The sequence below is a fragment of the Scyliorhinus torazame genome, chromosome 4 (assembly GCF_047496885.1).
Source record: "Scyliorhinus torazame isolate Kashiwa2021f chromosome 4, sScyTor2.1, whole genome shotgun sequence".
Lineage (NCBI taxonomy): Eukaryota > Metazoa > Chordata > Chondrichthyes > Carcharhiniformes > Scyliorhinidae > Scyliorhinus > Scyliorhinus torazame.
The window spans coordinates 342,765,572-342,788,083 of NC_092710.1; the positions used below are offsets into that span (position 1 = coordinate 342,765,572).

At 44.5% G+C, this 22,512-nt stretch overlaps 1 protein-coding gene across 1 annotated transcript in view; it reads right to left on the reverse strand.

Annotated features, from left to right (window-relative positions):
• Window positions 1-22,512, reverse strand: part of LOC140411190 (dynein axonemal heavy chain 8-like) — a 2,783,184-nt gene that overhangs the window by 92,940 nt on the left and 2,667,732 nt on the right. Inside the window, exons 85-86 of the mRNA XM_072500280.1 lie at window positions 14,951-15,106; window positions 12,417-12,533 (exon numbers count right to left, since the gene is read on the reverse strand). Of these exons, the coding sequence (XP_072356381.1) occupies window positions 12,417-12,533; window positions 14,951-15,106 (273 nt within the window). The remainder of the gene's footprint in view (window positions 1-12,416; window positions 12,534-14,950; window positions 15,107-22,512) is intronic.

Consider the following 22,512-nt stretch of genomic DNA (forward strand, 5'->3'; position numbering starts at 1 on the left):
CGCTCGGCCGTCGCCGCCCAGTGGTAGAATTGTAGGTTTGGAAGGGCTAGCCCCCCCCCTGTATTTCGTTTTTTTATGAACCTTCTTTGGGATCCTAGCATTCTCCCCCCCCCCCCATATGAACGCCATGATTAGTTTGTCTAGTGCTTTGAAAAAGGCCTTGAGGATGTAGATCGGAATGGATTTAAACTGGAAGAGGTACCTGGGCAGTACTTTAATTCTGATCGTGTGGACTCTCCCCGTGAGGGAGAGTGGGAATGTGTTCCATCTTTGCAGGTCCTTTGTTACTTCCTCTGTCAGACTGGTGAGATTCCATTTGTGGATCCCTTTCCAGTCATGGGCTATTTGGATCCCCAGGTAGCGGAATTTGTGTCGGACTTGTTTAAACGGCAGTCCCGTTAGTGCTGCCCCACCTACTTGTGGGTGTACCGGGAAGATCTCACTTTTGCTCATGTTGAGTTTGTAGCCCAAGAAGGCGCCAAACTCTTTCAGGACTGCGATGATTCCGTCCATGCTGCTTTGCGGGTCCGAAATATAGAGGAGCAGGTCATCTGCATAGAGTGAGACTCTGTGCTCTCTGCTGCCCCTTCAAATCCCCCTACAGCTTCTTGCTGCTCTGAGGGCAATTGCTAGTGGCTCGATCGCTAGAGTGAACAGCAGCGGGGACAGTGGGCATCCTTCTCTGGTGCCCCTGTGCAGCTGGAAGTATCGGGAGTTGGTATTGTTGGTCCAAATGCTCGCCATGGGAGCGTTGTAAAGGAGCTTTACCCAGGAGGTGAGTCCCGTTCCAAGCCCGAACCGTTCCAGTACCTCTATGAGGTATTTCCATTCGACCCTGTTGAAGGCATTTTCTGCGTCTAGGGAGACGATCACCTCTGGTACTCTCTCCCCAGAGGAGGTCATTATCACGTTCAGCAGGCGCCTGATGTTCGAGGTAAGCTGTCTACCTTTGACAAAGCCCGTCTGGTCCTCTGCGACCACCTCTGGTACACAGTCTTCTAGCCTTTTGGCTAGTATTTTGGCCAGTATTTTGGCATCTGCGTTCAGCAGTGAGATGGGTCTGTATGACCCACATTCCGTTGGGTCTTTATTTTTCTTAGGTATCAGCGAGTTTGAGGCCTGTGCTAGCGTGGGTGGCAGTGTGCCCCGAGCTAGCGAGTCTGTGAACATCTCCCGCAGGTGTGGGGCCAGTGCTGTCGCAAATTATTTGTAGAGGTCCGCCGGGAACCTGTCTGGTCCCGGCGCCTTCCCCGCCTGCATGGAGCTAATGCTGTCCATGATCTCTCCCAGTGCTAGTGATGCTTCCAGGCCCCGTTTTCTGCCCCATCCCCCCACGACTGGTATGTCCAGTCCATCAAAGAATCATTTCATCCCGGACTCCCGCATTTGGGGCTCTGAGGTGTACAGCCCTTGGTAGAAGGCCTTGAAGGTTTTGTTGATCTTTTCTGTTTCTGTTTCTAATGTGCCTCTGGTATCCCTGATTTGTGCAATTTCTCTGGTGGCTGCCTGCTTTCGCAGCTGGTGTGCCAACAGGCGGCTGGCTTTGTCTCGGTGTTCGTATAGAGTCCTACGTCCTGGCGGAGTTGGTGCTCTGCTTTTCTGGTGGAGAGCAGATCAAAGTTCCTTCCCCAACTTTCTTCCAGAAATATTCATGAAATAGGTTGAAAGGTGGGGAGGGGGTGTCCTGAGATGAGACTCCTTAAAACCGGATATCTAGGATAACTCTAGAATAGCTCCACATAAGTTTGTTTATTGAGGACTGAAACTAATCAGAGAAAATATATCCAGTAATAATTATTAACTATTAAACATGTATTCTTAGAACATAGCAGTAACACGCATTTAAACTCTTGCTAATAGCAGTGGCCAGAATGTATGATGGGATTTAAGCTAGCTAACTTGACCACATTCCTGAGAAAGACAGAATCATACAGAAATAATGTGGTCAACAAAAACACATCCAGAGGAAGCAGCTCTTATCAACAATCCCAGACATCCCGTACACAGGCAGGCAATGGTACAGCTAGGAACCACACTATGATAAGAGGAAATGGGAGTGATTGAGAGCGAAAGACAGCGGATGAGGGGGCTTTAAAAACAACAGATGGCCAGCAGGCAGGACATAACTACATCATGAGCTGATTACCCAGTTACCATGCTGCGGAAAGTAAAATTCATTGGTCAAGGTGTCATGTGAGAGTATTTTTAAGACATGGATGTTTAAGCAATGTACCTTTAAGAAAACAGTGATGTCAGAGAGTGGGTGGTTCAGTTCAGCCATTTTGCTGAGGTCAGTTCAGCCATTTTGCAGCTTGGGTTTTGCAGTTTGAAAAGTGCCTGGCTGGTTTTGCTGAGAGCAGTTTAAAAGTAGAAAGCCAGTTTGAGACAGTAGCTTGAGAAGTTCTGTTTTGTTGTGATCTGCTTGAAGGGAGAAAGCCAGGTTTGAGAAAGCAGCATGGGTGTGTCTGTGGGTTTCCAGAGAGCTGCATGAAGAAAGCAAGGTGCTGGAGCTGAAGTCACCAAAGCTAATATATCTCTGCCATTCTACAGAAAATATATATATCCTTTAACCTGATGTGATACTGTTTAAAGGTGTTAAGTCTCTTGGAAGTTTGAAGGAACATTTTAAGGAGTTATTTACTGTTGCAATATTTTCTGAGTTATCTTTGAATTAAGGGGTGTGAAGAGATCTAATGTTTATTTAAGATGTTAAGTTGAGTTCATGGAATAAACAGTGTTTTGTGTTTAAAAACCCATGTGTCCATAACTGTAATCCCACATCTAGGGAAAAAGTTGTATGCTAGGAGAAGCAACAAATCCATAAAAGGGAGAGGTTGGTTGAACTCCATGATACATTTTGGGATTCTGAAATGCCTCGCCCATCAAATTGGGGGCTCAAGGGGGATAAAAGTCTATCTATTGGATTGGCTTTTGTGAACTTAAAAGACAGTGAAGGGTTGTTGCTTTTCTGGTGTGGTATTTTAGTTTAAGTGGGTAGAGTGTTGTGAACAATGGCTCTTTCAGAGGCTCAGAGGTTTTTTGGGGTGGAAAATGTCACACGTAGTACTTTACGGACAGAAACGAAAAGCAGACTGTTAGATTTGGCAAGAACATTGCAGTTAACATTACCTGACAAAATGAGAAAAGATGAGGTAATTATGGCGGTGGTTCAGCATTTAAAGTTGCCTGAGATAGAGTTTGACTCATTGGAAATGGCAAAAATTCAATTGCAAATTAAACAAATGGAAGATGAGAAAGAATTAAAGCGCCTTGAATATGATAGAGAGAGAGCAGAAAAAGAAAGAGTACATGGGTAAGATGGGTATAGAGGGTTATGGGCCAAGTGCGGGCAACTGGGACTAGCTTAATGGTAAAAACTGGGCGGCATGGACTGGTTAGGCCGAAGGGCCTGTTTCCATGCTGTAAACTTCTATGATTCTATGAGAGAGAGAGGAAAAAGAAAAGGAGAGAGAAGAAAGGAGAAAAGAAAGAATAGCCCTAGCAGAACAAAAAGGAAAAGAAAGGGAGATACAGATCAGGGAAAAAGATAAAGAGAGGGAGTTTGAACTTCAGAAAATGGCCATGAAACATGACAATCAGTTAAAATTGGCAGACGTAAAGGGAAACGTACACTTGGATGATAGTGATAAGGATAGTGAGACAGAGCGTCATAGTCGAAGGCTTGGTGGGAATCTATTTAAATATGTCCAAGCATTGCCAAGGTTTGACGAGAAGGAAGTGGAAGCCTTTTTCATTTCATTTGAGAAGGTAGCTAAACAAATGAAATGGCCACAGGACATGTGGGTGATACTGATTCAAACAAAGCTGGTAGGTAGAGCTAGTGAAGTGTTTGCATCACTACCGGAGGAGGTATCTGGAACGTATGAGATGAAGAAATCCATCTTAAGTGCATATGAGCTAGTGCCTGGAGCTTACAGACAAAGGTTTAGAAATTTAAGGAAAGAATTTGGTCAAATACACATGGAGTTTGAAAGGCTCAAACAGAGTAATTTTGATAGGTGGATAAGGGCTTTGAAAATAGACCAAACGTATGAAGCTCTCAGAGAAATTATACTTTTGGAGGAGTTTAAAAATTTAATTCCTGATGTAGTGAGAACTAATGTGGAAGAACAGAGGGTTAAAACTGCAAGATTAGCAGGGGAAATGGCAGATGATTATGAATTAGTTCATAAATCAAAGATTGGTTTCTGACATCAGTTTCAGCCGGTGAGGGATAGAAACTGGGGACATGAGAAATGCTTAAGTGGTAAAGGTAAAGGTGATCGGATGGGAGACAATAAGGAGAGTGTACCTCAGATTTATAAAGAAATCCAGGAGGGTGGAAAAGAAATGAAAAGTTTCAAATGTTTTCACTGTAATAAACTAGGCCATGTAAAGTCACAGTGTTGGTGGTTGAAGAAAAGCACTGGGAAGGCTGATGTGGTAAAATAGGATAAGACAGTGGGGTTTGTTAGAGTGGTAAAGGAAAACCCAAGGGAAGTGAAGGAGGTGCAAACGATTGTACAGCCTGTTCAAGAAGTAATTGTTAAGAAGGTGCCAGATGTCTTTAAAGAATTTACTTGTGTGGGTAAAGTTTACTCATGTGTATCAGGACGAGCAGGTAAAGAAGTCACAATTGTAAGAGATACAGAGGCTAGTCAATCTTTAATGGTAAGAGATGAGGAATTATGTAGTTTGGGAAGAATGTTGCCAGAAAAGGTGGTGATATGTGGAATTCAGGGTGAGAGGAGTAGCGTTCCATTATATAAGGTAAGGTTGGAAAGTCCAGTGAAGAGTGGTGAAGTGGTAGTAGGAGTAATAGAGAAACTATCTTGTCCAGGAATACAATTTATCTTGGGTAATGATATAGCTGGATCGCAGGTGGGAGTGGTGCCTACTGTGGTTGATAAGCCATTGGAAAATCAGTCAAATGAAGTGTTGAAGGACGAATATCCTGGAATTTTTCCGGATTGTGTAGTAACAAGGTTGCAAAGTCACAGGTTAAGACAAGAGGAGAAATCAAAGAGTGAAGATGAAGTTGAAGTGCAATTATCAGAAACGATTTTTGATCAGATGGTTGAAAAAGAACAAGAACAGGTGGAGGTTGAGGCGGATATTTTTAGTTCAGGAAAATTGGCGGAGTTACAACAGAAAGATGTGGAAATAAAATGGATATATCAGAAAGCATATACGGAAGAGGAATCTGAGAGTATACCAGAGTGTTATTACCGTAAAAATGATGTCCTGATGAGAAAATGGAGACCTGTACATATGCAGGCTGATGAAAAGTGGGCAGAAGTTCATCAAGTAGTATTGCCGGTAGGGTATAGAAAGGAGGTGTTGCGAGTTGCACATGCGGTACCAGTGGGAGGTCATTTGGGAATAAGGAAAACTCAAGCTAAAATCCAGAAACATTTTTATTGGCCTGGACTAAATAAAGATGTAGTTAAATTTTGTCAATCATGTCACACATGTCAAGTGATAGGGAAACCTCAAGCAGTGATAAAACCAGCGCCCTTAATACCCATTGCAGCATTTGAGGAACCTTTTACAAGGGTCCTAATCGATTGTGTAGGACCGCTTCCTAAAACAAAAAGTGGGAATCAATATCTTTTGACTGTAGTGGATGTGTCTATTAGGTTTCCAGGGGCAATTCCAGTATGTAATATTACAGCTAAAAGGATTGTGGAGGAGTTACTTAAATTCTTTACTAGATATGGACTACCCACAGAAATTCAATTGGATCAAGGAACAAATTTTACTTCAAAGTTATTCAAAGAAGTTATGAATAGTTTAGGAATAAAACAATTTAAATCAACTACGTACCATCCAGAATTACAGGGAGCGTTAGAAAGGTGGCATCAGACATTAAAGACAATGTTGAGGGTGTATTGTCAAGATTATCCAGAGGATTGGGATAAAGGAATCACATTCGTATTGTTTGCAATTAGGGATGCACCGAATGAGTCGACCAAATTTATCCTTTTGAACTAATTTCTGGTTATGAGGTAAGAGGACCACTTAAATTGATTAAGGAAAAATTGTTGGATGAGAAATCGGAAATTACACTATTGGATTACGTGTCAAATTTTAGGGAACGATTAAATAGAGCAGGTGAATTGGCTAGACAACATTTGAAAGTTGCACAAAATGTGATGAAACGGGTAGCGGACAAGAAATCCAAAGTTCGTAGTTTTGTCAGTGGGGATAAAGTTTTAGTGTTGCTCCCAGTGGTAGGGGAACCTTTAAAAGCTAGGTTTTGTGGACCGTATCAGATTGAAAGGAAATTAAGTGAGGTGAATTATGTGGTAAAAGCACCAGATAGAAGGAAGACTCACCGAGTATGTCAAGTGAATATGCTTAAAAGGTAGTTTGAAAGGGAAGGAGAGAAAAAGAAGGTTTTAATGATTCTAACTCAAAGTGACAAACCAAATCCAGATGACTGTGAATTTGACATACCTCAAATTAAATTGGAAAATGAGGATGTTCTTAAAAATTGGGATGAATTATTAAGTTACCTTCCAGAGGAAAAACGAGCTGACCTGAAAGAGTTATTGATATCACATGAGCAAGTTTGTAGAGATAAATTGGGAAGTACTAAAATGGCTATACATGATGTAGATGTGGGAAATGCTGTTCCTATCAAACAATATCCATATAGACTTAATCCTTTAAAATTGGCACAGGTTAACAGAGAGATTGAGAGAATGCTGAAGAATGGCATAATTGAAGTGGGTTGCAGCCAATGGAGCTCACCCCTAGTGATGGTACCTAGACCAGATGGTACCCAACGGTTGTGTGTGGACTATCGAAAGGTGAATGCAGTTATAAGAACGGACTCTTATCCTATCCCACCATTGAAGGATTGCATGGAGAAAGTGGGACAATCTGCTTTTATTTACAATTTTCAGACATCGAAAGAACATCTAAAGCATCGTATGGAGTTCTTCGATCGACTTCAGGTGGCGGGTTTGGTGATGAACCTAGCCGAAAGTGAATTTGGAGAAGCCCGAATCGCTTTCCTTGCGGAGTTTCCGTTATCCTCAAGACGAAGGGAAATAATGCGATTTCTTAGCATGAATGACTTTGATCGAACAGTTGTGCAAATGATTTGTGGCGTGATTACTCCACTGATGGACTTGCTAAAGAAACTTTTAAAATTTCAATGGACAGCGGACTTTCAACAGTCATTTGACTGCCTGAAAGCTGTGATCACCAATGCTCCTGTATTGGAGAATTGCAAGGGACTCTGTAGTCAGATTGAACTAAAGTATTTGATTCTAAAAATAAATGCCGAGGTGTAGAGGAATGGATGGATCGTGCAGAGACTTTGTTCAAAGAGACTGTCAATCGAGGAGGATTTCGGTTGGAGGAAGAAGAACAAAGAAAAATGGACTATATTATTATACCTGTTTGAGTGTGTTGTTTTCTTTAAATGAAAATGTATATCTACTGTATACATTTCTTAGTGGATGGTGCAAAAGTGAAAATTGAAACCATCTTGAAGTTGATGGTTTATTTTTTTTTCTTGGGGGGAGGTGTCATGTGAGAGTGCTTTTAAGACATGGTTGTTTGAGCAATGTACCTTTAAGAAAACAGTGATGTCAGAGAGTGGGTGGGGCTGAGGTCGGTTCAGCCAATTTGCAGTTTAGGTTTTGCAGTTTGAAAAGTGCCTGGCTGATTTTGCTGAGAGCAGCTAAAAAGTGCCTGGCTGGTTTTGCTGAGAGCAGTTTAAAAGTAGAAAGCCAGTTTGAGACAGCAGCTTGAGAAGTTCTGTTTTGCTGTGATCTGCTTGAAGGGAGAAAGCCAGGTTTGAGAAAGCAGCCTGGGTGTGTCTGTGGGTTTCCAGAGAGCTGCATGAAGAAAGCAAGGTGCTGGAGCTGAAGTCACCCAAGCTAATATATCTCTGCCATTCTACAGAAAATATATATATCCTTTAACCTGATGTGATGTTTAAAGGTGTTAAGACTCTTGGAAGATTGAAGGAACATTTTAAGGAGTTATTTACTGTTGCAATATTTTCTGAGTTATCTTTGAAGTAAGGGGTGTTAAGAGATCTAATGTTTATTTAAGATGTTAAGTTGAGTTCATGGAATAAACAGTGTTTTGTGTTTAAAAACCCACGTGTCCATAATTGTAATCCCACACTTAGGGAAAAAGCAGTGTGCTAGGAAAAGCAACAAATCCCTAAAAGGAGAGGTTGGTTGAATTCCATGATACATTTTGGGGTTCTGAAACGCCTCGCCCATAACAAAGGTATAATCTATAGCTACAAGGATTGGACTAAGTCCAGCTGAGGTAGGGCTGCTGATTTTAAGTAATTGTATAACTGTTGAACCTAAAACAATATAAAGCAGCATAGTTTTGGTACTTATCCAAATCACTCTCCCTCGTGCATTGATCAAGCTTGGAAAGTAAAGCTGTCTTAACCAGAGTTGCTGCTTTGGCGAGCCTTTGTGTTAGCTGAGCCGTAATTAAGATGAGAGATCCCCCACGTAAAAGTCAGCTCAATACTTAGCCTCTGAAAACGCTCCAATATAGATTTCCACCATTATTTCTGGTAGATATTCCAAATTCTACTAATTCTTTGAGTGCAAATTTCCTTTTTTTTTAATAGGATGTGGGTATCCCTGGAAAGGTCAGAATGATGAACTTGGGGGAAAATATCTGCCATCCTTATCTGGGCTGGTGTACATTTTTTTTTTATTGTCACAAGTAGACTTATATTAATACTGCAATGAAGTTACTGTGAAAAGCCCCTAGTCGCCACATTCCGGCGCCTGTTCGGGTACACGGAGGGAGAATTCAGAATATCCAAATTACCTAACAGCACGTCTTTCGGTACTTATGGGAGGAAACCGGAGCACCGGGAGGAAACTCACGCAGACACAGGGAGAACGTGCAAACTCCGCATAGACAGTGACCAAAGCTGGGAATCGAACTTGGGACCCTGGCGCTGTGAAGCAACAATGCTAACCACTGTGCTACCATGTGGCTCTTGGCCCTGAGAAGGTGGTGGTGAAAAAATGAAATGAAATGAAAATCGCTTCTTGTCACAAGTAGGCTTCAAATGAAGTTCCTGTGAAAAGCCCCTAGTCGGCACATTCCGGCGCCTGTTCGGGGAGGCTGGTACAGGAGGCTGGTGAGCTGCCTTCTTGAACAGCTACATAAATTCACAGTGCTGAGATGTTGACCCAGTGGCAGTGAAGGAACAGCGATATAATTCCAAATCAGGATGGAGAGTGGCTTGGAGGGGAACCTCCAGGTGGTTGTGTTCGCATGTGTCTTTTTAAAAATTAATTTATGGGATTTTATGGGCGGCATGGTAGCACAGTGGTTAGCTCTGTTGCTTCACAGCGCCAGGGTCCCAGGTTGGATTCCCGGCTTGGGTTACTGTCTGTGCGGGGTCTGCATGCTCTCCCCCTGTCTGCGTGGATTTCCTCCGGGTGCTCCGGTTTCCTCCCGCAAGTTCGAAAGACATGCTGTTAGGTGAATTGGACATCCTGAATTCTCCCTCTGTGTACCCGAACAGGCGCTGAAACAAGGCGACTAGGGGATTTTCACAGTAACTTGATTGCAGTGTTAATGTAAGCCTATTTGTGACAGTAAAAGATTATTATTATTATGTGGGTGTCGCTGGTTAGGCCAGCATTTAAAAAAAATAATAAATTTAGAGTACCCAATTCATTTTTTTCCAATTAAGGGGCAATTTAGTGTGGCCAATTCACCTACCCTGCACATCTTTGGATTGTGGGGGCGAAACCCACGCAAACACGGGGAGAATGTGCAAACTCCACACGGACAGTGACCCAGAGCCGGGATCGAACCTGGGACCTCGCCGCCGTGAGGCAGCAGGGCTAACCCACTGCGCTACCGTGCTGTCCAGCATTTTTTGTCTATCCCTAGATGCTCTTCAGAAGGTGGTGGCGAGCTGCCTTCTTGAACAGGTGTAGGTACACCCACTGTGCTCTGTCCTTCAGGTGTAGGTACACCCACTGTGCTCTGTCCTTCAGGTGTAGGTACACCCACTGTGCTCTGTCCTTCAGGTGTAGGTACACCCACAGTGCTCTGTCCTTCAGGTGTAGGTACACCCACTGTGCTCTGTCCTTCAGGTGTAGGTACATCCACTGTGCTCTGTCCTTCAGGTGTAGGTACACCCACAGTGCTCTGTCCTTCAGGTGTAGGTACACCCACTGTGCTCTGTCCTTCAGGTGTAGGTACACCCACAGTGCTCTTAAGGAGGGAGTTCCAGGATGTTGCCCCAGCGACAATGAAGGAACAGTGATATATTTTCAAGTCAGGGTGGTGAGTGACTTGGAGGGGAATCTCCAGGTGGTGGGGTTCCCAGGTATCTACTGCTCTTGGCCTTCTAGATGGTAATGGTCGTGGGTTTTGGAAGGTGCTGCCTAAGGAACCTTAGTGAGTTACTGCAGAGCATCTTGTAAATGGTACTTACGGCTGCCACTGTTCGTCGGTGGTGGAGGATTTGAATGTTTGTGGAAGGGGGAACAATCAAGTGGGCTGCTTTGCCCTGGATGGTGTCAAGCTTCTTGATTGTTGTTGGAGCTGCCCTCATCCAAACAATTGTAGAGTATTCCATTACACTCCTGACTTGTGCCTTGTAAATGGTGGACAAACTTTGGGGGGGTCAGGAGGTGAGTTACTCGCCGTAGGATTCCTAACCTTTGACCTGCCCTGGTAGCCACAGTATTAATATGGATAGACCAGTTCAGTTTCTGATCAATGATAAACCCCATGATGCTGATTGTGGGAGATTCAGCAATGGTAATGTCACTGAATGTCAAGGGGCGGTGGTTAGATCCTCTTTTGGAGAAGATGGTCATTGCCTGACACTTGTGTGGCACGAATGTAACTTGCCACTTATCAGCCTTGCTGCATTTCGGCATGGATTGCTTCAAATGCAGCAAAATGTGTAAAGGATCCAAGCTTGAACTCACCACTGCAAATAACATTTGTGTCATCCAAATGCTGGGTAATGATCATTAATCCTGTATCATTGCACATTACATAGACTGTTCCCTGGTCGGTTCCACAATTTCCAAGTAACTATCACAAATACTCTATGAACTTATCCTCATCTCTATCTTTGCTAATTTGCTTTGCCCAATATTTGTGAAGATCACCCATGATCAATGTCATTACAAGCCCCCATATTTCATGATTTATACTCTTCCCTACAGTGATGGTACTGTTCAGGGGGCTATGAACTACTCCTACCAGTGACTGCCTGCCTTTGCGATTTCCTATCTCCACCCAAACTGATTGCCTTTATTTGCCATGCCAAGATCATTTCTCACTAGTGAACTGATCTACCCCACCACCCTTTCCTTTCTTCCTATCTCTTCAAAATGTTAAATTCCTTTGAATATCCAATACTCATCCTTGGCCACTATATATGTGTAGTGACTATCATATCAGGTATCATTTTAGTGAACCTCTGTTCCATTCTCACCAATGCCAATATGTCAAATGACCGAGGAACAGGAATAGGCCATTCGACCCCTTGATCCCGCTCTGCCATTTAATAAAATCATGGCAGACCTGATAGGAAATGCAAATCTGCTTCCATTGCCTTTTCAGGAAGAGAATTCCAAACACTGAAGACCCACAGAAACAAATTCACCTCATCTCCATTTTAAATGGGCGGCCCTTATTTTTAAACAGTGAACCCCTACTTCTAGATTCTCCCACACAAGGAAACATCCTCTCCACATTTTTAAAAATGTGTTCATGGGATGTGGGCATCGCAGGCTGTGTCAGCATTTATTGCCCATCCCTAATTGCCCTTGAGGGCATGTTAAGAGTCAACCACATTGCTGTGGGTATGGAATCACATGTAGGCCAGACGAGGTAAGCATGGCAGATTTCCTTCTCAAAAGAACATTAGTGAACCAGATGGGTTTTTGCACCAATCGACAATGGTTGCATGGTCATCACTAGATTTCTAATTCCAGATATTTTATTGAGTTTAAATTCCATCACCTGCCATGGTAGGATTCGAACCCGGGTGCCCTAGATCATTATCCTGGGACTCTGGATTACTAGTCCAGCGACAATACCACTATGCCACCACCTCTACCCTGTCAAGGCCCATCAGGATCTTACGTGTTTCAATCAAGTCCTTCCCAAGTTTGCGATTCTGTTTATAAAGGCAAGTATTCCAATCAGCACTTTTAATTGTTTCCTGTACCTGCTCATGACATTCTAACCATTTATTTTGCAGTTCCCTAAGTTTCTTTGGACCTCCACTGTGCCACTGTTTCCAAAGTTTAGCATTTATCAAGAACTCTATTCTATCCTTTTTAGGTGTGACATTGAGGAATTGTTTGTTACGGGAAAACTGATTACAGTATGTTCTCAATCAACATTACAACACGCAACAGATCCAAACGCACCTTCTTTTTGTCACAATCATCCAGGTGGTTCTGTATGAACTGGACACTGGCTGTGAAATCTGAAGAGTTAAACTCATATGGAATACACCATCCCAGTGGACCAAACTTCCGCCGTTCCTAACATTTAAGAGGAAGTAAAAATAGAGGCTTAATCACTTCTATTTCACTCATTTTGTAAAATTCTAAATAAATCAGATTGAACCCGTTTCCAGTATTTAATGTTGGAAAATCTCAAGATTCCTCAACTGCTGACATTTGCTTGGGGGACCAAGCCAGACCAGATCTTTACCTCTCTGTCAATCACTGACTTGCTTATACAGATCCTGAAGCTGCCATTGGCATTTTTCTTCACATTCTGTTCAGCTCTGGTTTAGCACAGGGCTAAATCGCTGGCTTTGAAAACAGACCAAGGCAGGCCAGCAGCACAGTTCAATTCCTGTACCAGCCTCCCTGAACAGGCACTGGAATGTGGCAACTAGGGGCTTTTCACAGTCACTTCATTTGAAGCCTAATTGTGACAATAAGTGATTTTCATTTCAGCTCCTGCCTCCTTCCTGTAAAACACTTATCAGTTTTAGGAGTCAGAGAGCTGGGTGGCTGGGAGACCACCAGTGTGTTTCTTATCCTGAGAAAAAGAGGTTGAGGGGTGACCTAATTGAGATATTTCAAATTATGAAATGTTTTGATTGAGTGGACACAGAATGTTTCCTCCTGTGGGGAAGAACAGATCTAGAGACCATCAATGTAACACAGTTACCAAGAAATCCAATAGGGACTTTAGAAGACACTTCGTCTCCCAAAGAGTGGCAAGAGTGTGGAACTCACTGGAGTGAACCATGTCAGATCAGAAGGTTTGTGAACCATGGAGGATGCCTGTTCTGGAGTCAGGAACCTTTTCACAGGTAAGTTTAAAAGTTGTTGCCAATGGCATAACTAGATGCTGGCTAATAATTTGAGTATTTTTAATGGACTAATAGATGACTGGACTTTGCACAAGATAAGTGACCATCAGATTCAGAAGCATTCTAAAAGGTTTCCGATGCATTAGAGTACATGATCCTGTGGCAAAAGAACTCACATGCACTTAGCAGTATAGAAATGTGTAATTTGACTCTGTACTTTAATCTTTACATTAATTCACGGTCCAGTGTTTTGAATCAGTGGCGTAGTACTGGCTTCAGTTCAGCATTTTGGATCTGCGGACCAAATGAATATCTACTCTACTATTTCAAAAGGCCTGAATTGATTCAGCTCTAGTTGTTGACAGGGCTGTGTTTTGTAATTCCATTATGAATGCTTGGCTGAAATTTTTCATGCCCACTAATGGATTTAGCTCAGCAGGGGTTGTTGACACAACTGTCAAGGGGACTGTGAGCTTGGTTTTGATTGACAGTTTTATGAACACTTAATGGGATTTAAAATGTTTTGATGACTCTCTGTATATTTTGAAAGTTATTTGAGAGCACTTTTCCAAGTAGAGTTTGAATGGCTGTGTATTTAATTCACAACCGTGTGTTCAATTCACAATTGTATGAGCTCCAAAGTGGAATTGTCTTTTGAAGAGGTTTGTAAATGCCTGATTTGTTTATTTTTGATGGTTTTATTAACATCCAAAAGATGACAAGGAAGTGGGAACAATGTGGACAGAGTAAAGCAATGGATTCAAGACCCTGTTGAGAGTTGTGTGCAGATTTGATGATAGTTGAAATGCAGTGGGGAGGATGTATAAACACAAAGATCAGGGCAGCAAGACAGAAACGCTATGGCATAATAGGAGATTTGGAGGTACAACTTCTGGGTAAAGCACAACAGTTCATGTAGCAAAGGCAATCTTTTTGGACAAATTGTTAGAAATGAGACATGATTTTGGACTTCCCTATCTGGTGAAAACTAGGCCAGGAAAGTAGAGATGATGGTGTTGAGGGAAAATTACAATTCAAATCTGGAAGAGGCCCAAAAGGATTTATTTTAAACTTTAAAAAAAAAACATTCTTTGTGGTATCAGGAGGGTCTGGAGTGCTCTTTTGAATACCATAGGTAAGATTTGGGATGACATTGGTGCCCCAGGCTCTGCCATCTCCTGTGAGATCCTCTCAAGCTCCTTCCCTGTGACTTAACTTCTTTCCAGCTATTGGTTCTGTGGTGCTGGCCAGTGACTTCCTGGTTCCCTCAGTGCTCCCTGCCACCAATTAGCTTTATCTTTCTGCTTGTTTTGAGTAAGCTACATCAGCTTACTCGCTTAGGTCACACTTAAAATTGCAGTTCAGCTCAATAATGCAAATTTAAAGAAGCCCCCAATGACTTTAGGTGAGCATCATTGCTGCCTGCTCAGAAATCAGGTTACGTAGAAGATAGTGGGGTGTCAGTGCGTGCTGGATATCTACTCAGTATTTGATGAACAAGCAGAGTTAACATCACCCCTCAGGTTCAACAATATCCTTGCCTTCAGGGATGTGGTCAACCCCACTCACTGAATGAGCATAATTCTAGAATATACGATCAGAGTACTGCAGAGTCAGTCTGGGATTTATTACCTGGACAGTGGTGTGCAGGAAAGCGACTGCATACAGGAGTGGTTTCCACATGGGCAGGTTTGAGTATTCTATTTGATCTTGAGAGATCCCAGTAAATGTTCTTTTCAGCCCTGCCCGCACTCCCTGAGGCGGCTCGTTGGTGTACTTGATGGATGTCTGCAAAATAGACAATGAAAATTTCAAGAGCAAGATACAAGTGCGGAAAATTTGAAATAAAAATGTTGGAAACACTAAGTGGATCAGGCACAATCCGTGGAGTGAGAAATAGAGTTAGCGTTTCAGGTTGGTGACCCTGTGGGAAGCTTTTAAAGAGCGTGATCCAGGCGCCAGGGAGAGAAATCATGGGTTCTAGTGTTCCTCCTGTTTCTGGGTCCCTTATCCTGTACCCACCCCTCTCTGAACCCTCTCCCTCACATCCTTTGAATGCACAGAAATTGGGAACCACAGTTGCAGTGGAGTTGAACTGTTTTATATAGGTTTAGCAAAACCTCTTGGATTTTGTACTTTATGCCTCCACTCCAGAACGCATTGAATGCTCACATTACAGTTTGATACTTTACATTCACAGCTTTGTCAGACAAGTACATACAGCCAGGTTATTCGTATTATGCAACTAGGATCGCTTCTTTGAACCTGGCTCTATGCAAGATCCAGACAACGACATTTAAAAGTCTTCAACCTAGCAAGCACTGCAGACAAAAATCCCTTGTACGAATGAGAATATCTGTAACAGTGACAATAACTTGATTGGTGTATGACTGTTTCACTTACAAGTTTAAAAGTAGGAAAACCTTCCAGTAAATTAGCATCAACCAATTAACTTGAAAGCAGGAAGCAGCTATACAGAAGAGTGAGAACGTGGCTAATTGCAGACTACATTGCCCAGAATGCACCCTGGCTGTCAATGGTCACATGGACTCATCCTCTCATTCCAGGGTAATTGGATTTGGAGCTGGAACTGGAACATTGTCCCAGAGTGGCGCACCCACTGCACGTGTGCGAGAGTACCCCGACGGGTGAGCTGGCCGCCACTTGGTAGAAAGTCAGTGCGGTCGGTAAAGGCAAAGGCAAAAGCTGCTATTGGGCATGGAGCCCCTGAAACACAGGCCCCGGTGTTTTTCTCCTTCTGAAACCCCTCTCCAGGGCTTTGATGAGATCTTCACGCTGGTGGCCATTCTCAATGACAGGTTGGTGCTTATAGGATTTGTGCTGAGACCCTGAATTCACTGTCTTGAGGGTCATTTCCAATGTTTTGGAAGTATTTTCAAATACAGTGGAGTTTACTGACTTTCATATCAGCTTTCCTGAATGTTTTTCCTGCAGTGTGTGAGAAACCTGTGTAGCACTAACATGGATCTCTGATAAGCACCAGAAGCATACCAACAGCTCCCACACCAATGGCCAAGGAGGAATAGGTTAATGATTAAGGATAAAATCACTTCAATGATAAAAGGGATGAGCAGAAAGTGGCGACTTTCTGGATGTTGAACAACAACAAAGAACAAAGAAATGTACAGCACAGGAACAGGCCCTTCGGCCCTCCAAGCCCGTGCCGACCATGCTGCCCGACTAAACTACAATCTTCTACACTTCCTGGGTCCGTATCCTTCTATTCCCATCCTATTCATATATTTGTCAAGATGCCCCTTAAATGTCCCTATCGTCCCTGCTTCCACTACCTCCTCCGGTAGCGAGTTCCAGGCACCCACTACCCTCTGCGTAAAAAACTTGCCTCGTACATCTACTCTAAACCTTGCCCCTCTCACCTTAAACCTATGCCCCCTAGTAATTGACCCCTCTACCCTGGGGAAAAGCCTCTGACTATCCACTCTGTCTATGCCCCTCATAATTTTGTATACCTCTATCAGGTCTCCCCTCAACCTCCTTCGTTCCAGTGAGAACAAACCGAGTTTATTCAACCGCTCCTCATAGCTAATGCCCTCCATACCAGGCAACATTCTGGTAAATCTCTTCTGCACCCTCTCTAAAGCCTCCACATCCTTCTGGTAGTGTGGCGACCAGAATTGAACACTATACTCCAAGTGTGGCCTAACTAAGGTTCTATACAGCTGCAACATGACTTGCCAATTCTTATACTCAATGCCCTGGCCAATGAAGGAAAGCATGCCGTATGCCTTCTTGACTACCTTCTCCACCTGTGTTGCCCCTTTCAATGACCTGTGGGCCTGTACTCCTAGATCTCTTTGACTTTCAATACTCTTGAGGGTTCTACCATTCACTGTATATTCCCTACCTGCATTAGACCTTCCAAAATGCATTACCTCACATTTGTCCGGATTAAACTCCATCTGCCATCTCTCCGCCCAAGTCTCCAGACAATCTAAATCCTGCTGTATCCTCCGACAGTCCTCATCGCTATCCGCAATTCCACCAACCTTTGTGTCGTCTGCAAACTTACTAATCAGACCAGTTACATTTTCCTCCAAATCATTTATATATACTACAAAGAGAAAAGGTCCCAGCACTGATCCCTGTGGAACACCACTGGTCACAGCCCTCCAATTAGAAAAGCATCCCTCCATTGCTACTCTCTGCCTTCTATGGCCTAGCCAGTTCTGTATCCACCTTGCCAGCTCACCCCTGATCCCGTGTGACTTCACCTTTTGTACTAGTCTACCATGAGGGACCTTGTCAAAGGCCTTACTGAAGTCCATATAGACAACATCTACTGCCCTACCTGCATCAATCATCTTAGTGACCTCCTCAAAAAACTCTATCAAGTTAGTGAGACACGACCTCCCCTTCACAAAACCGTGCTGCCTCTCACTAATACGTCCATTTGCTTCCAAATGGGAGTAGATCCTGTCTCGAAGAATTCTCTCCAGTAATTTCCCTACCACTGAAGTAAGGCTCACCGGCCTGTAGTTCCCGGGATTATCCTTGTTACCCTTCTTAAACAGAGGAACAACATTGGCTATTCTCCAGTCCTCCGGGACATCCCCTGAAGACAGCGAGGATCCAAAGATTTCTGTCAAGGCCTCAGCAATTTCCTCTCCAGCCTCCTTCAGTATTCTGGGGTAGATCCCATCAGGCCCTGGGGACTTATCTACCTTAATATTTTTTAAGACACCCAACACCTCGTCTTTTTGGATCACAATGTGACCCAGGCTATCTACACCCCCTTCTCCAGACTCAACATCTACCAATTCCTTCTCTTTGGTGAATACTGATGCAAAGTATTCATTTAGTACCTTGCCCATTTCCTCTGGCTCCACACATAGATTCCCTTGTCTATCCTTCAGTGGGCCAACCCTTTCCCTGGGTACCCTCTTGCTTTTTATGTACGTGTAAAAAGCCTTGGGATTTTCCTTAACCCTATTTGCCAATGACTTTTCGTGACCCCTTCTAGCCCTCCTGACTCCTTGCTTAAGTTCCTTCCTACTTTCCTTATATTCCACGCAGGCTTCGTCTGTTCCCAGCCTTTTAGCCCTGACAAATGCCTCCTTTTTCTTTTTGACGAGGCCTACAATATCACTCGTCATCCAAGGTTCCCGAAAATTGCCGTATTTATCTTTCTTCCTCACAGGAACATGCCGGTCCTGTATTCCTTTCAACTGCCACTTGAAAGCCTCCCACATGTCAGATGTTGATTTGCCCTCAAACATCCGCCCCCAATCTATGTTCTTCAGTTCCCGCCTAATATTGTAATAATTAGCCTTCCCCCAATTTAGCACATTCATCCTCGGACCACTCTTATCCTTGTCCACCAGTACTTTAAAACTTACTGAATTGTGGTCACTGTTACCGAAATGCTCCCCTACTGAAACATCTACCACCTGGCCGGGCTCATTCCCCAATACCAGGTCCAGTACCGCCCCTTCCCTAGTTGGACTGTCTACATATTGTTTTAAGAAGCCCTCCTGGATGCTCCTTACAAACTCCGCCCCGTCTAAGCCCCTGGCACTAAGTGAGTCCCAGTCAATATTGGGGAAGTTGAAGTCTCCCATCACCACAACCCTGTTGTTTTTACTCTTTTCCAAAATCTGTCTACCTATCTGCTCCTCTATCTCCTGCTGGCTGTTGGGAGGCCTGTAGTATACCCCCAACATTGTGACTGCACCCTTCTTATTCCTGATCTCTACCCAGGGGCAGCACGGTAGCATGGTGGTTAGCACAAATGCTTCACAGCTCCAGGGTCCCAGGTTCGATTCCGGCTTGGGTCACTGTCTGTGCGGAGTCTGCACATCCTCCCCGTGTGTGCGTGGGTTTCCTCCGGGTGCTCCGGTTTCCTCCCACAGTCCAAAGATGTGCGGGTTAGGTGGATTGGCCATGCTAAATTGCCCATAGTGTCCAAAATTGCCCTTAGTGTCCAAAGTTGCCCTTAGTGTTGGGAGGGGTTACTGGGATAGGGTGGAGGTGTTGACCTTGGGTAGGGTGCTCTTTCCAAGAGCCGGTGCAGACTTGATGGGCCGAATGGCCTCCTTCTGCACTGTAAATGCTATGGTAATCTATGATATAGCCTCACTGCCCTCTGAGGTGTCCTCTTGCAGTACAGCTGTGATATTCCCCCGAACAAGTAGCGCAACTCCGCCTCCCCTTTTACATCCCCCTCTATCCCGCCTGAAACATCTAAATCCTGGAACGTTTAGCTGCCAATCCTGCCCTTCCCTCAACCAGGTCTCTGTAATGGCAACAACATCATAGTTCCAAGTACTAATCCAAGCTCTAAGTTCATCTGCCTTACCCGTAATGCTCCTTGCATTAAAACATATGCACTTCAGGCCACCAGACCCGCTGTGTTCAGCAACTTCTCCCTGTCTGCTCTGCCTCAGAGCCACACTGTCCCTATTCCCTAGTTCTCCCTCAATGCTCTCACCTTCTGACCTATTGCTCCCGTGCCCACCCCCCTGCCATACTAGTTTAAACCCTCCCGTGTGACACATGAAGCATGGAGATCGTGCTGTCCATCTAATTCACACTGACCCACGCTGGCCATGGTGGCTCTAGGCCGAGGTTCTGCTGGCAAGGAAGAGTTGAGGAAATCTGTTGGCACCCGTGAGTCCCTTCGGGGGAGGGAGTGGTATCCCTGGGAGCCTTGTGCAGGCAGAGCCAGGAGCCATGAGTTTGAGCTGAAGAGTGTGCAGAAAAAGTGAAAGGTGGAGAGAAAGCTCCAAGGTCCATGTCAATGCCTGGAGAACCAATGAGAGGAATTTGAGCATACAACCAGCTATTAGTGACGCCAGATGATAGTGGGGACAACACAGAGTATCCTCAAGTCTGAGAAGCCCTGAGAGGCTGGAGGTAACTATTGTGATGGGCAATAAGTGCTGGCCTAGTCAACAACAGCCACGTTCCATAAACAAATTGCAAAAATCAAGTGACCCTTCGGAAGAAGACTGGTGGTGTGCAGTTGAGCTTGTAAACTTGTTGAATGGAATCATCCCCCTGGCTCCCTCCTTCGAACCAACAAGGGAAAGGAAGTTGAAAGTTTGCTTAGTTTAAGCAGTGAGCATGTCCAGATGCAATTGAGGAGACTTACTGGTGACAAGCCCCAATTGTGTGCGATCGTGATCATGGGAAAAATGGGTAGGAGGATACCAACTGAGAGGTGACTCATCATGCTGAAGACACAAGAGCAGATGGCTATGCAGCAAGCACAGATCCAATCTTTGCTGTTCTACATCCAAAGCACATCCAAGGATATTTGAAAGAGGTGCTGGAATGACAGTGATGCTGGATACTTTAAAAAGAGACTGCCTCCAGCACCTACAGAAAGCAGGAAGAGAGACACCAGAAAGCATGCTCTCTCCCTCACCAGACTCTCCCTTATACTGAGAGCTAGGAGGATGGGGAGGTGGACTAAGGGTTGTTGGGCGAGATTATCGCCGGTACCAACCATTAACAACTAATTCTTCAAAGAGCACCTTGCTGGACAGTGTGAGCTGATAGATGTCTCTTTACTCTTTCAAATCTCCACCTCGCAAGTCTTGGACAGAACTTAATATGGTTATGTCAAGCTGTCCTCAATCACACCTTCCACAACCTTAGTTTCCTGCTTGTTTGTGCCACAAAAGATAGTTTTGTGGGAGTTGAGAATAGCCATGGTGTTAGGGTCGAATGTGTTGAGAGACACTGGGGCATCCCTACAAAGCATGCATGGTGAACATACAATGTGTAATGACCTTGGCAAGAGGAGGTCAAAAGATGTCAACCTTGTTTCACGCACTCAAAGTGTCTCTGAGTATCATGGAATTGAGTTATTCTACTACCCGTCTGCCATCACCATACTTGAAGACTCATCCCAGCCATCTCCAGCCGGTTAACATTATTCCTGAGAGCATTATGTTTCTCACCTCGCTGAGCTTTCTATTGCTGTAATTCTTGGAGCAGCTCTAGTCACTGTGGGAGAGAAGGCTAGAATATTTGTAGATTGCAAGTTTCATGCATAAAGATATTTATATCTTCCTGAACATTCTTATATGTGTCTTCAAACCTGAAACAGTTGTGGAGAATGGACCTACTGGGGAAGACATCTCTAATCTTATCTCAAAGATGGACATTGACCAGTTAGAGGAAACACATAGGCAGCAACAGCTGGATGTTTCCCAAGCACAGAACAATTTTCAGTGACGATGGCAATGACATTGGTTACTGCGACTTGGTGAACCTTAGGATTGTGACTGAGGATGACCAGCCAGAAAAGATTCCTCACCTTAGGATTCCACCACATTACTGGGATGAAGTCAGGGGGTACCTTTGGGAATCCTTGGAATGAGGCTTCATCCAAGGGTCCATACACCTCACCCATAGTCCTTGTGAAGAAGAAAGGTGGGAAGCTGAGAATTTGTGCTGATTACAGGCACTCATAGCATAGAGATGTTTACCCGTAACCGAGGATTTAGGAAGCAATACAAATCCTGCAAAGTATTGTTGCAATCTTCATTTGCTCCATGGCTGTAACCAGCTGTCCATTGCTGAGGAAGACTTCATTCCAAACAACATCTGAAGGACTTTACGAAAACACAGGAAAGCTATTTAGGCTTTGCAATGCCACAGCCACCTTCATGCACGTACTGAATAAGGGGCTGGATTCTCCGTAGCCCGATGCTGAAATCGTGATTGGGTGGAGAATGGATTCTGACGCCGGAATTGGGGCAGGCGCCAGTTTGACGCTGGTCCGCCATGCTCCGCTCCCTCCAAACTGACGTCATCGGGCTGCGCGCTGCGCATCATTGCAACGCCTTTGGCACGTCATCTGCCGTCTCACCCGCGATGCTCCACTCCCGATTGGGTCGGGTTTCTGATGGTGTGGGCCATGTGTGGTCCCAGTGGTCGGAAACCCGGCGTGCCGGCTGCGTACAGTGTCCAGCACCGCTGCACTTGTCTGGGATGCGTCCCGCTGGCTGGGGGGGGGGGCTTCTGCTAGGGCTGGGGTTCTGTTGGAGGGTGGCGGGGGTTGAGGTTTGCGGGGGGGGGGTCAGGGTTTGAGCACAGCTGGCGCCATGTTTTACGGCGCGACCGGTGCAGGTGATCAACCCTGCGATTGCGCAGCCCGGGACTCGCCGATTCACCGGCTGTTTTCGGCGTGATCCATGGGCGCT